At 44.2% G+C, this 14099-nt stretch overlaps 1 protein-coding gene across 11 annotated transcripts in view; it reads left to right on the top strand.

Moving 5' to 3' along the window:
- PKHD1 (PKHD1 ciliary IPT domain containing fibrocystin/polyductin) overlaps nt 1–14099 on the top strand; it is a 240212-nt gene that overhangs the window by 78973 nt on the left and 147140 nt on the right. For all 11 annotated transcript variants that reach the window (XM_042832731.1, XM_042832730.1, XM_042832736.1 and 8 more), the window contains one exon: nt 10851–11063. In XM_042832731.1, the coding sequence (XP_042688665.1) occupies nt 10851–11063 (213 nt within the window). The remainder of the gene's footprint in view (nt 1–10850; nt 11064–14099) is intronic.

Raw genomic sequence — 14099 nt, 5'->3', positions numbered from 1 at the left:
TCCCTGCTTAGTGGGGCAGGTGGCCTTGAAGGGTCCCTTCCTGCTCAAGCCATTCTATAACACAGGATGCTCATCCCTAAAATTAAGCCCTGGTGGTGAAAGTTGTTGTGCATGTATTAAGTGAATGAGTTGTTCTGGTGCAGCTGCTTGCTCAAAGTTAAGCCTGTATGCAAGATTAAGCTGAAGTGAACCTTGACAACGGAAAGAGGCTTTAGGAGCTAGGACTACTCCGCTGATAATAATAATTCAGTACTGTAAGGATGTTAAAGGGACTGGTTTTCCACGGAGGTGATAGTGGAAAGCACGTATCTGAGAGCTATACAGGGATATTATTTTGAATGATCATTCTACAGAGATAAACTTTAACAGGTTTTATCCATACTGCATGAATATTTCCAATGAAGCTTGAACTTGATCAGTCTATATTGCCAAGAACTGCTACACTGGGCATCATTCCTGCTGAAAGCAAAGAAACAGGAACACCGAAAAATACACTAACAATTTATGATTGAAAAAGTAAGGAACACTTTAGTATGATTTTTTCTCTTCTCTGCCCCATTGAAGATGGTGAAGCTTGGTGTTGCAAGGTGCCTCTTAACCCCAGTGTGATTATGGTGTGAAGTTGAAGAGATAGGTCAGAGCTCAGATTTTCTGAGACTTTTGGCTGGCAATCCACATAGGAATTTGGGAGCTTATCCTCTGTCTTCTCTAAGAAGTGGGTCACAGCCTTGCAGCAGAAGCCTGTTGAGCTTTGGGCCTACTTGAAGGCAGATTTATCACTGAGATAGGGCTGGGGAAACCTTGTTTAAATACAGAATCAAGATATCCTGAGGTCTGTTTGGTGTGAGACCAAGCTGGAGTCATCTTTCCTTACCTTTCTTTAAGTTGCCCAGCTCTGGGGAGTTGTTTAGGTTCCTGTATTGATCTAGAGAAACACACATCACCAAAGACATGCTCATCTTAGCTATGATAGATATCCATCTTAAGAAGGATCTCAGTTAGGTGATCCCCTTAGAGTAACAACTCCTGAGTCTCTGAACTTGTCAAATAATTGCCAAGTTTCCCCAGCTGCAAAATGGGCATGACAATAAACCCCAGGCCTGCGGGCGAGTGTAGAAGCGCACTTTGATTGAAGCCTGAGCTGAAGTGTTTCTGTAGCTGGAGCTGGAGAATGGGATTAAATTGTAGTTCAGCTCCCTTTGGCTTTCTTGACTCAGCACCAGGCTTCCTGTGCACTCAACCTGAAACAGACTTTATGGATGAAAAAAGCCTGTAAAGCTACAGAGTCTGCTCTTTTGCAAAGATGCTGTTGCGCCCTGCCCTCCAGGTGGTGTATCCAGCAAACACATCCCAAATATGTAGGCCCACTTCTGGAGATTTCTCATTTTTAAGACGCCACGAGGGTTTCGGATACAGTTTGTGTAGGGTGACGTCACGATCGTTTCAACAGTGTAGAAATTGCTTAAAGATTGTTATAACAAGGACATCAGCTGCACGTGCATCCATTGGGTGACCCTGCTTTGGCTTTATTAGCACCCAGACAAATGCATGTAGAGGTATTGGTAGTGACCAGATTGTCTTTACAGAAGATCTGGAGGCTAAAGCAATAGTTTTTAAGCATTTAGAATTAATGTAAGCAGCTGGATCCTGCCCACTACCATGAGGACCACCAGTTTCTGCCAGCCCCGTGACAAGCAGAGCATGGACACGTGATTATCAGCAGTGGAATGTTTAATATCCAGACTGCAAAACTGCTCAGACAATACTGATTGGGGAAGAGATACAGGATAGACAGATTGTAGCTAACTGGTAAATTCAGCAGATTGCAGTTATTGTTGTGATCTCGGCATCACAAGTATGGTAATATTTATGATAACCCAGGACAGATGGAAATTTCCCTTACGCAGAGCTTCCACTGGAGCAACTAATTTGTCTTCGGTGGGTTGATGCCTCAGACATATTACTACCTTTATGTGAAGTTTTAGTATGGAATAGGACAGCATCAAGGGAATGCTGGAGACTGGAAAAGCTGGCTGTTCTTCTTCCAGGGTTGGCTTGGCGGTGAGTTCTGGTGCGATGTTGCAGGTATTTTCTGGTGGGGTTGAAGGTCTCAGGCGTTCAGCAATCCATTTGTTTTGCAGTGGCAACCTTGAGATGCCCAGAATTGTAGGAAAAAGGGAAAATGTTACTTCAGTCAATCATAGAATCATAGAATGGTTTGAGTTGGAAGGACCCCTTCAAGGCCATCTGTCCTTGCACTGAGCAGGGACACCCACAGCTCCATCAGTGCTCACAGCCCATCCAGCCTGACCTTGGCTGTCTGCAGGGGCAGAGCACCCACTCTGGGCAATGGGTGCTGCATGCAGACCTGAGGAGGAAGGAAATACTGATTTTGCTTGACTTTTTCCTAGGCTTTGATGCTATTAGCAAAAAGCATCAAATATTAGCTGATACATCTGCATGCATACATGTCAGATAAGTAGTGCTTCACTAGTTCTTCAGCTTCAGTGCTGATAAAGACTAGGTATGAATTCACTGAAAGATGGAATAACATCTTTCCTCTGTTTTTCCGTCCTTAAACCTATTTTAAAATCCCTTGTCCGTAACCAAGGTTAGAAAATATTTTCTCTGTGGTGTTTTCTGTGCCATTTACTCAACCCATTTGGAATATGCATTGTGATAGTTTTTGCAGGCAGTTTCTAGTTCATATTTTCTTTTTTTAATCAGGCAGAGACATTACAATTAAAATACCGTAAAAGCGATTCTGGCAGTATTGCAATAAGCATGTTTTTTAATTAAAGAAAGAACATGGGATGTACAAATAGTACCAGCTAATGGGAAATTTCATCCAATGTATTTTTTAATTGAGATTTAAAAGGAAGAGTAGTCAGCCCTGTTTCTCCCCGCCGCTGTGATATTTTTCTGTGTTGTTACAGTGAGGTGCACCAAATCTGCAAGAATTACAGTCTCAGAACCTTGAAGTCTCTGTTGTTTTGATGGGAAAAAAAAATGCAAGGCATTAGTTCTTTAGAATGTTAGTGCCATTTTAGCAGGAATTCAGTATTATTCATTAGAATTCAAGCTACAGAGCTGGACGTTCCCCAGAGAAAGGATTTTAAGGCCCATCTGTAGCAACTTGAGGGGTTTTTTGGGGTTCTTTCTCAGCTATAAGCCCTGGTTTGTGTTTGGCCACGGGCTGCAGGTCTTCCTTTCCTGTTCTGTTTAGGATGGGATTATAGACAGCACGCACACCAGACTCCCAGGGCTCATGCTTGTTGGTGAAATTGATTTTTTTGCATCTTCAGTAGCTCCTGAGACTCCTCCAAGGTGTTGCAGGAGGAGCGGACTGGAAAAAACTTGTTCTGAGCATGCTGGTCTGGGCTGAAAGCTGTTTTCTGGCATGGAAAGGGGGAATGTATCCCTGTTGGAGAAGTAGATGGTGCTTCTAAGTATAAGATGGAAAGGTCCTGCATCTGTCTGCATCTGCCCTAGATGCTAAGCAGCCCCCCCCCCCCAATGACACTGTCCCATTAGTAGTTCCGTCCTTGCACACCCATATGCAGTACAGAAATATCCCCTGCAGCAGGGATCTAAGCCTTTGGATGTGACTCTGGGCAGCCTGGTCTGGTGGTTGGCACACAGCAGGGGGTTGAAACTAGATGATCATTGTGGTCCTTTTCAACCCAGGCCATTCTGATGATTTTTAAAGCTCTTAAATGCAAATAAATATCTTCAAAGGCGTAAGTAGGTATTGTAAGCACAGAAGTACTGATGAAGAGTAATGTGTAGCAGGGCACTGCATGAAGATTTCAATTTCACTGTATCTCCTCTTCTTCTGATGGCTTAACAAACTGTGCATTGCGTTAGCTCTTCTGTGAGAACAGGCTTCCACTAAGAACAAGTTCCAGCAGCAAATTAGTGATGTGTTTAAATGTAAGTGCCAGAAATCAGCTTGAGATAAGTGTGGGTGGAGTATAGCAAGTGGAAACACACTGGTCTGATGGTCACCCAGATAGACCATAATAATAATTCTACTCCCTACAACTGTTCTTTCCCTGATGTCCCCCTCTTTTGCTGAGGGTGGAGGACTCAACAGGTGTCCATCACCTGTAGACTTGAAATAAGAGCCTGAGGACTGATTTTTTTCTTGCATTTTCGTGCTTAGTGTGATACCTTCTCAAGGCTTACATGACAGCTCAGTCATAAACTCACCAAGGCTGGAATAGACCTCCAAAATCACCCAGTCCAATCATTCGCCTACCACCAGTTCTTCCCCACTAAGCCATGTCCCTTAGTGCCACAGCTAAATGTTTCTTGAACACCTCCAGGGACAGTGAATGACTCCACCACCTCTCAGGTCAGGCCATTCTATCTGAGAGTGCTCAAGCAGCTGCTGGTTCCTCACGCACGGACAGATGAAGGCCTCCATCTAACAAAGTGCTGGAATATGTGTTTATCTTTGTAGCATTATTGATGTTCTGGTGGAAACACATAGCTGGTTTTGATCTGCACCTGTATATCACTAGAGAGAAGGAACCTATATAGGGAGGTTTGGTCTTGTGGTTCAGGCAGCCTTGGGATGGAGCCAGTAGGACAAACTTCTTCACATCTTGCTCAACACTGGTCCAGCCTGCAGTAAACTGTTATGGCTCATCCAAATGCCACGTGAGCCTGTCAACAGGTCTGTGAAATAGTCTGTTGTTCCCACTGAAGGCCTGTAAACTCTGTATTTCTCTTCCCATACAGAGGAGGATCTATGTTTTGTATTGTTGTTGCTTTTTTTTTTCTTCTTTTTCTTGCAACAAGGATGCACCAGACATAACACTTAAGGTCATACATAGTTCTTTACAGAGAGAGTGGTGAGGTGCTGGAACAGCTGCCCAGAGAGGCTGTGATGCCCCGTCCATCCCTGGAGGTGTTCAAGGCCAGGTTGGATGGGGCCCTGGGCAGCCTGGGATGGTATGAAATGTGGAGGTTGGTGGCCCTGCATGTGGCAGGGGGTTGGAGCTTCATGATCCTTGAGGTCCCTTCCAACCCAACCATTCTGTGATTCTGTGATGCTGTGATTCTGTGGTGCTGGGAGGGAGTAGTCCTCTTGAGGAGATGGCCTTTCAGCCAGCATATCCTCTTCTGCAGGGGTTTTCTGCTAATTGAAGTGCTACGACACACTCTTGACATGCAGGACAGTTTTTCCATCGTTATTTCCCTAACACTTTCTGTTACTGATTTAAAACAAATCTCTGCAGACTCTCCAGCACCTTCCTTACAATTTGCTTGCTTTAACGCTTCTGCAAATGCTGTGATTGCACATGCTGAGGTGTTGCCTCAAAAGCTAATGGTAAAGGAGCCCAACCTCCATGTAAAGATGCCTTTTGGAATGGGGACTTTGCTTCCCACCGAGTTGTGTGCCTTCTACCATTTCCTAAGAAGTTCAGAAGATAAGACTCTTGGTACAACCATTGATACGCTGGTGGAGCACTTATTCACATGGCAGATAATGCTCCCCTTGCCATTATTATTACTATTATTATTATATTACCATTTTTTGTTATTTGGTCCAGATGTTTCTCCCTTTCTCCGAGGCTGCCTCCAGTTTTTTCCTTGTTTTTTGCTTTTTTTTTCCCCTGCTCTTTTTCTTTTGAGTAAAGACAGATAAAGAAAGATTTCTTTTCCAGGCGGAGAGGTGGAGGCTAATTGCTGGGTTAATTGAGAAGAATGGTGCTTCTGATGTTCTCACAAAGTATCAAATAACCCCGACAGATTCCGCCCCCACTCTCCCTCACTCCACCTAAAGAGACCCATTGAATTTGCACATTACTGTACAGAAGTGATTATGGCTTTAATTGTATTTATTTTGCTTGGCGGGGAGGCCATCATAACAGTAGTTGATTGATTTTTATAAAATCACCCTCAAGGTCATATGTAGGACTTTGCTTTCCCGTGCAGCCATAACAAATAATTTGAGGGTCACAGCCAAAGGCTCAGCTGAGCAATATTCTTCCTTTCTGCTTGCAGAGAAGGGGTCAAGTGCAATAAAAGAAGGAAGCATAACTTTTATTTTCTTTTAAAAAAGGGGAAGACAATCTTGTAAAGCAGCAGCTGTATATTTATTTTGACCTGATGAAAAGCAAAGAAATATGGAAAGCTGAGTGTTGGAAGGACCGTGTATAAATTTTTGACACAGGTATTTGTAAGTTTGGCTGGAGTTTATTTTACATATTTTACACTTGGACTTGTTTAATGGCTAAATGAATCCCTGCTAATGTTTTCTTTTCCTTTGTCTGATATTGCTTTTTTTAAAAAAAAAAAAAAAATTCAGCAGTTGAATTTTTCTTTTTACACTTTTTTCCCATAAGTGCCTTTTGTTTTGTTCTGGAGGAGTTCAGAAGCTTCAGAAGCTGCATGAAGTTGTGGCCATCACTTGCAGCCGATGCACTCAGTTCCTTTGATTACACTGGGATCTGTCTGCTGCTGCTAAGGGACAGCCAAAGCATCCCATACAGCAAATCTCCTTTGGTGGTCATGATCTCTCAAATCTTTGCACCATTGCCAAGTGTGCTTTGGATTGTCATTGCACTTGGGGAAGGAGAATCTCAAGAGCCAGGCAACAGCTCCCAGCTTGAAATCCAGCTCTTTTTGTTCCAGCGCAACCAAATCTTCACCCAGAAAGGGAAAGCCAATAGGATGTGCCCCAGAAAGGGTCAGACCTGCAGGCCAAGCACAGCAGAATTAGTGCCTGCGACTGAGATGCTGCTACTGAGAAGTGCTGGAACAACACGTTGTGCAGGGCTGTCACAAAGCATCCAATTGCCAAGCTCACCAGACACCTGTAAATCCACAAAGGAGATAGAAAATACTTGAATAGATGCAAGGGCCCATTGCTCAGGATAGCTGATGTATAGTGAGCCTAATGCTACGGAACCAGGGGACTTCCTGAGGAAAGGAAAGAAAGGATTTAGAGGACTGTTCATTTGTGAGGAGCTGTATAAGGATGGGCAACTCTTGACATGCCAAAGCCACGCTGTACATAAAAGTGCCCATCAGAACCTCTAGAGCCAGGGTAGGTAGGGAAAAAGGAAGGTAAATCCCAGACCTTATGGGAAACAGATATCTTCCCACAGCTGCCTTGAGATGTGCTGAAAAGGCTGCAGACAGGAAAGAACTCGGGAGTCTTACAGGAGGAGATGCTCCCCCATCTCTCCCATCCAACAGAGAGGATCTAGAAAGGGTTGTGGGAGGAACTGAATATTTCTAAGCTGCCTTATGGACAGCTTGAAAATTTTAAATGGACAGTGTGTGCCTGAAGCGTATGGAAACTTTTGGGAAGGTCATTTGAGGCAGAAGTGTGATTTTGCAATCAGAAGACAGGACAGCTCTGGCTACCAGCCTTCCCAGTTCAGTGGTGCAGCATAGCAACAATTAAAATATTCATTAAAAATCACACGAAGAGAAGTGGAAACAGAAATGACTATATTTCAGTGGGAATAGTGCATAGGAAGTCAATAAAGACCTTGGGGAAGATGTCTTTTTTATGTTAGGAATAAAATAAATCGCGGTGATTTATAGTTCCATTTCTCGATCGCAGTGATAAAATTATTAACGCTGCTGCTATAAGGCAAATATATTTAATAAATATTTCTGTTCTCAGCGTGGGAAGGAACAGGATGGTAAATTATATCACAAGAGGAAGATGGAACAGCAATCCATTTATTACCGAAGAAGATGTTAAATAGTATCTTTCAGGAATACACATTCTTTAAGCACCAGGGCCAGTTTTATTCTGGTAGAGGCATTCTGTGGTCTGTGAATATTAATTTCAGTGTATGTGGGAAAGTACAGAAGGGAAAAGTTTCCCCTCAGAAAGGTGACAAAATTTTAAATCATCTTCTAAGAAAATCACAAATTAGTTCAAATATAGCTTTGTAAAATGTAGTAGTGTGATCACCTGGAAGAAGTAAATCACCTGCAAGTAGATGGAGATCCATCACCGATCACATTTGTCAGTGCCATTCGAACTAAGCACAGATTTACACTGTGGAGTACACAGCTGGGCAGATAGGAACAAAAACTGTGGGTACTCAGTAAGGGACTGCGTGAGAGAGAGCTGTATCTATGAAAACCATCAGGAGCTGAGGTGGCCAAGGAAGCTGCTGTAATGAAGTAACAAAAGGAGGTCGTATAGTTTTTTGTGTGATGAGGAAGGTACAGAAGGTGGGGATAAAGAAGAATTGCCTTTGTGGAGACTACCAAGGAGAATAATAAAGAGGTGGAAGGATTAAGAAATCTGGCTTCCCCATTTCAGGAGGAGTGTTCATAGAATCATAGAATAGCTTCGTTGGAAGGGACCTCAAGGATCATCAAACTCCCCAAGGATCATCAAACCCCCTGCTTCAGGAAGGCCACCAACCTCCATATCCAATACTAGACCAGGCTGCCCAGCCTGAGTGTTCAGGCTATGGAAGAGGCTATAGATGATTCCTTGCAGCAAGAATCTTAGAAACTTTATAACCAGCCTGATCTAGGCTTTGAGATTTGATTTAATTGCTGTTTACCTGCTGATACCTTTGCAGGAAGTGCTGTTTTGTAGACCTCTCTGCAGTGCAATGCAGGAGGGCGTCAAGGCAACCGCTGTCTGAGAGCTCATCTGTGGTTGGAAATAAAACAGAAATTGTGACCAGTAAGGGAGATTAGCCACTGGAAAAAAAAATGATCTTAGAAAATGGTAGAATGATGTCACCAATCACTTAATTGATTGTCTGCATTTCTGGAGGGCATCCAGCAGTCAAACACAGAGTCTCCGCTTCCTTCAGTTTGTCAGTAGTGTGATGTGCACAGACCAGCAGGAGATAGGATCTAATGGTCCCTCCAGTCTGTGAATGCATACCATTTCAGCAGAGCACGCTTCTGTACTGCCAACACTTCATTTTTCTAGAAGTGTCAGGTGTACCTCAGAATAAGTCAGAAACCTTCCATCATTTTAAATGAAACAAGCTGAATTTCATGCTGTTGTATCAGTGTTTACTCAGTACAGTTTGTGAAAATACAACATGGCTGTAACAAAGCAAGCTTAACAGAAATGCATTTGTGTGTAGAAAAGTATGTCTAGGGAAACAGGCAGCTCATATACCAGGAATCTGGTGTTTGTGGGAGGAATCCCATGGTTCGCAGTGCTTATTTGCAAGAAAATGTGAGGTTTATCTCTTCTCTGCATGCCCTGTATAAGCTTATCTGGAACCTACTTAAGTCTCCAAAGGAAATATTGAATGGGGAGCTCTTATTCAAATACTAGCTTTGTTGTGAGAGTGAGAAATTAAGCTCAACAATTAAAGTCCATCAATGCAAGAATAAATAAGGAGTATGCAGAATGTGCTCAGCAAGAGTGGATGCAATGGAATGGGAAAGGCAGAGAAGTGCTGTGCAGCTCCCATATCACTGTGACTGGTAGTATCTTATGGGGAAGCCAACAGTTTGGTGGGTATGAAGATCAACATTAAAGCTTGCTAACAACAGTAGGATTCTGGCCATGGTATGAGATTCCTTAACTGCTGCTTCGTAAAGGGAAAGGTTGGGAGGCTCATAGACCCTTTGTAAGGAGATATGATGTGAGGCTTTGGGACTAGCTCCAGGGATGCATGGTTTGACCTAGGAAGACCTATCCCAACTGCAGAAGGATGAGATGTCTGAGAGCCTACTCTGTGCAAATACACCGTAAAGATAGCAGAAGTGTCCTTTATAGGAGGGAAGCCGTGAAAGGATGTCAGAGTGAACTGCTCTGAAATGATAGACTGGGATTACCAGCTCACACCAGGCAAGAACAAAGGAGGCATTTGATAGAATGAAAAGAGACTTGAGTTGAAACCAAAGGATGAAAATGCCTTTTCATGTGTTGTGTAGTATGTAGACCACAGAATTCAGTGCTTCAAGAAGTTATTGAGATGAGTATTAAAAAGATTTGAAGGATCAGATATACATCACTGACAAAACCTGTCCAGTTTTACTAATAGATTGTACAAGGAAAATGTTGGCAGGAAGATGAATGAAACCTTATGCTTTGGGGCAAAACTAACCTTTAATTAGGGATTCAAATGAGGCTTTTATGGAATGAGGAGATCTTTTCACATCCAGCTAACAAGGAGAAGTTTCTTGTACTGTATTTGGAAGCATCTGGTTTTGAACAGCAACTGGAAGAGTTGAATTGAACTAAGCAAGTTGCCAATTCCTGTGTTCCTAAGCTTTGCTCTCGCCTCCCTCTGTCACAAGCAGTTTGTAATCTGCAAAGTAATCCACAAATTAAGTAATATTATCCCCTTCTAACGGTTAGAGAGGGAGTGAGTTAAGACTGGGAGTTTCCAAACTTAACTCCCTTGGACTGGAAGTGGAGAGACTTAGATATTTGCCCAGATTTAATGGTGGTTTTGCTCAGGTCTAGAAAGACGCTGCCTGTGGCAGAAGTGAAAGACGGTCTAAGTTAACTAAGATCTTCATTACTAAAAGAGACATGCTATAAGGAACTGATCAGTCCAAAGGGAGAAGGACCGACCACGGTTGGATTTTTGTAGGAAGCGGTATTGTTATCTTCATCCTTAATCTCATATCTTTAACCTCATTAGGATAGAAGCAATTTCTTCTCAGAAAGAGAAGCAGTTCCACTGCCCACAGAGGTGGTGGAGTCACTGTCCCTGGAGGTATTTGAGAACTGCGGAGGTGTGGGCATGGTGGGAGTGGGGTGAGGTTGGATTTGGGGACCTTTGGAGTCTTTACCAACTTCAGTGATTCTGCAGTTCTGTGATTCAATGATCATGACTGACCATGTGGTCAGTGGTTGCATTTTACTCTTCTGTTGTCTTCAGGTGGCAAACTCGTGTTTACTGGTCCAGGACCTGTGGAACTACATGCTCATTACATTCTGATATCTGATGGAGGAGAGCTCCGGGTGGGATCTTCCACAGCCCGTTTCCATCACAGAGCACGCATCTATCTCTATGGAAGCCTCCACTCCCCACCACTGTTTCCATATGGGGCCAAGTTCCTGGCAGTGAGAAATGGGACCCTTTCCATCCATGGTGAGTACATTTTTCCTTCTCTTTAAAAGTGCTGTATTTCCATAAGAGCTGCCATACTGGGAGCTGAGTCATTTTGAAAATTTCAGCCCGAAGAAGAAGCTAGATGGTATCAAGTATTGTTTGATTCCATGATTCTGTGATTCCAAGTAGTTATGAAACCTTAGCACTCACTTAGGTGCTTGAAAGAGGCCTGGATTTATGCATTTAAATGAAAGTGTCCATCCCTTGGATGTTCATTTCTCTGCTGTGTATCGCATGGGTTTGCTTTGCTACCAGAATGGGATATCTTTTTCTCCTTATCTCTCTCCATAACAGTTAGGAAGTTTCCTTCTCTTGGGGTTGCCAATAGAAAGTACTCTACCAGGTAGGTCCTGTGCTGAAGCCAGTGACAAGCTTTGCCAGCTGGAGTGGGAACACTGCTTCTCTTCACAGCAGCAGCAGCAGCAGCAGCACAGAACTCCCAGCAGTGTGTTTTCCTGTTCTCCTCCATCCTCCAGCCGTGCTTCTTCCTGATCGCCTGGCATTCCACGCAATCACACCTGCTCTGCACAGGTTGTGGTCACAAGTGACAAGCCCAGAGCTATGCAGAAGAACTGTGGCAGTGCTAAAAACTTCAGTCCTGGATGCCCAGTCCTCTGCTATAACCACCATATTTACTCTGAAAGAAACCCCACGGAGCAAAAGTGTGCATTCCTATCATGTAGAATAGACAAGGGGCCTAGAAGGACAGACACTGGCATGGGTTTGTGGATGAATACAGGTTCATATCATGGGGTAGAAGAATTTGGACACACAGATTTTTTTTTAAAGGGCTGTGAAAAACTGGTATTAAATAGACATTTCTAGTTGCTGTAGTCAGGATGTGGAATTCAGGTCCCAACAGCATGAATTAGAGTATTAGTGAAATGCACACATCTAGCTCTTAACGGGCTGTTTTTAAAGGCAGTGCATGTCTTAGAAAGGAGAAAGGGGAAAAAAAAGCCGACGTGTCTGAACGCCTCATCTCCCTCCCTTCTGTTCTTGCATGTCAACATTCATGTCAGTAGGCATCCGTATCCTCCAGCAGGGCTTGAACTTCCACCCTCCAGGCCCACGGGCAGAAATGTTGCCATCTGAGCGTTACTGACACGTATGGCTCTCAGTCAAAAATAATGTAAGACACCGAGGGGTACAATCTGAGCACACGGAGGGAGAGAGCCGTGCTGTGTGAGGTGATCCTGTCAGTGCCCAGCAGCTCAGGGAGGTCGGGTGAGGTTGGCTGTTGGAGGGCAGTCCTTCAGTAGATGCCTTTCTGAAGCAGGAGAGGGGAGTGGAAGCTGGGGGTGGCAGGGGATGCACCTGGACATGTGCTGAAAGCCACACCGTGTGCTCTTGACCCTTTAGTTGAGTCACAGTAGGGCTGAAATATTTTGTGCTTGCCATTGGCTTAAATAATTTCAGTCAACTGGCTTTAGCAGAAGGGCAGAATGTTTCTATCCCATTTCCTAGAGGGGCTCCGTGAAGAAATGCTATTAGATCACCCAAGCTGAATTCACTGTCCTTTACTGGCCATTGAGTTTCACACAGTTATCCCAGCTTTGGGTTTGGTAACTCGCATTAGATTAAAGCATGCCTTCCAGAAAGGCTTGGTCTTTGTCTGAGGACGTCAAGGGAATCGGAAGCCAGTATTTTCTGTGGAAGCTTGTTCCAGGGGATTTGGTTAATCATCCATGTTTTTATTTTATTTTTTAAGAGACATATTAAGATGTCTGATTTGAATTTGCCTGGTAATGGTTTTCAGTATGTCGTTTTCTGTGTCTTCTTCTGCTAGCTTCAAGCATCCTTCTTAATTTGACCTCTGTAAGGAAGTCAGAACTTTGTCCTTACGTAGTCAGCGCACTACAAAAGCTTTGACTTCTCCATGCTGTTTTGTTATGTAGCAATTTGGGAAAGAGAGCACAGTATCTCCTTGTTGCTGGGCTGCTTGTCCTGCTTCTCGTTTCCTTTCTCAGCCTGCCCTATGCCTGGCTTTTGGGACTCCCCAGTGAGCAGCCCCCGCTGCTCTCTGCTCCCTGTGCCAATGCTCTGGCACCCGCCCAGCACAGCAGTGCTGCTGATGGCTGCTCCTCACATCCAGGCTGTGCCCTGTGCCCCTGGGCTGCCCCAAGCATTGTGGAGCAGAACTCCATCCCCTTGCATGTCCTGCGGGGATTTACAGCTGCAGTGGGACCCCCCTGAGCTGCCCCAGCTCTGGGCTGAGCAGCCCCAGCTCTCACAGCCTCTCCTTCCCCTTGTTGAACTGCAGGAGGTTCCTGCCTGCCCATTTCTCCAGCCTGTCCAGGTCCCTCTGCACAGCTGCGTTTCCGACGATGTTTTACACCCTTGGTGTACCCTGCAGTGAGCAGCTCAAAGACCAGCCACGAAGCCACTTCTAAGCTCTGCATGACATACTATCCCAGTGCCTGGCTGCAATTAAGATTGATTCTGACCATGTAATCCACAATTTAGCACTGAAGCAGTAGCAGCTCAGTAGAAAATAAGACCAAAAGAAGTGTATTCTTTTGCTGGCTTCACATTGCTCACATCAAACAGAAATACGTTGTTCTGGCTCCAATTTAGCACCAGTCTGGCCCGTGGTATAGAACAAATTGTTGAGCATGTCAGCCTCTTTCATATCACACGTGTATATGAAAGAAACTGACATGCTCAGCAATATATGTGATATATATATACATCTACACGTACACGTATGTTATCGCAGATCAAAATCGTTAAACAAGCAGGCTTTCAAATTCAGAGCTGTCGTGGTGAAGACAGGGCTGAGTGCATTTTAATTCCTGTTCTCCTTCAGACGGGGAAGTTTGGGGGATGCTCTGCAGCTATGGTTGAGTTCAGATTGTTTAGTAAGCGCTGTCAGCTTCTTACTTTGATATGTTAATATGACTCAGGGTTTCCCACAATCCCCTGGCGAGCAGCAGTCCTTTGCTCCGGTGGTTGTAGCAGACTGGGAAATTTCAGTGTTGCCTTTGGCTTTAGCCAACTCCCCTGCCAGTCAGA

This window comes from Centrocercus urophasianus, unplaced genomic scaffold, assembly GCF_019232065.1.
Source record: "Centrocercus urophasianus isolate 14NV4802_14NV808 unplaced genomic scaffold, USGS_Curo_1.0 seq_39, whole genome shotgun sequence".
Lineage (NCBI taxonomy): Eukaryota > Metazoa > Chordata > Aves > Galliformes > Phasianidae > Centrocercus > Centrocercus urophasianus.
This window is presented reverse-complemented; position numbering and strand designations above follow the sequence as displayed.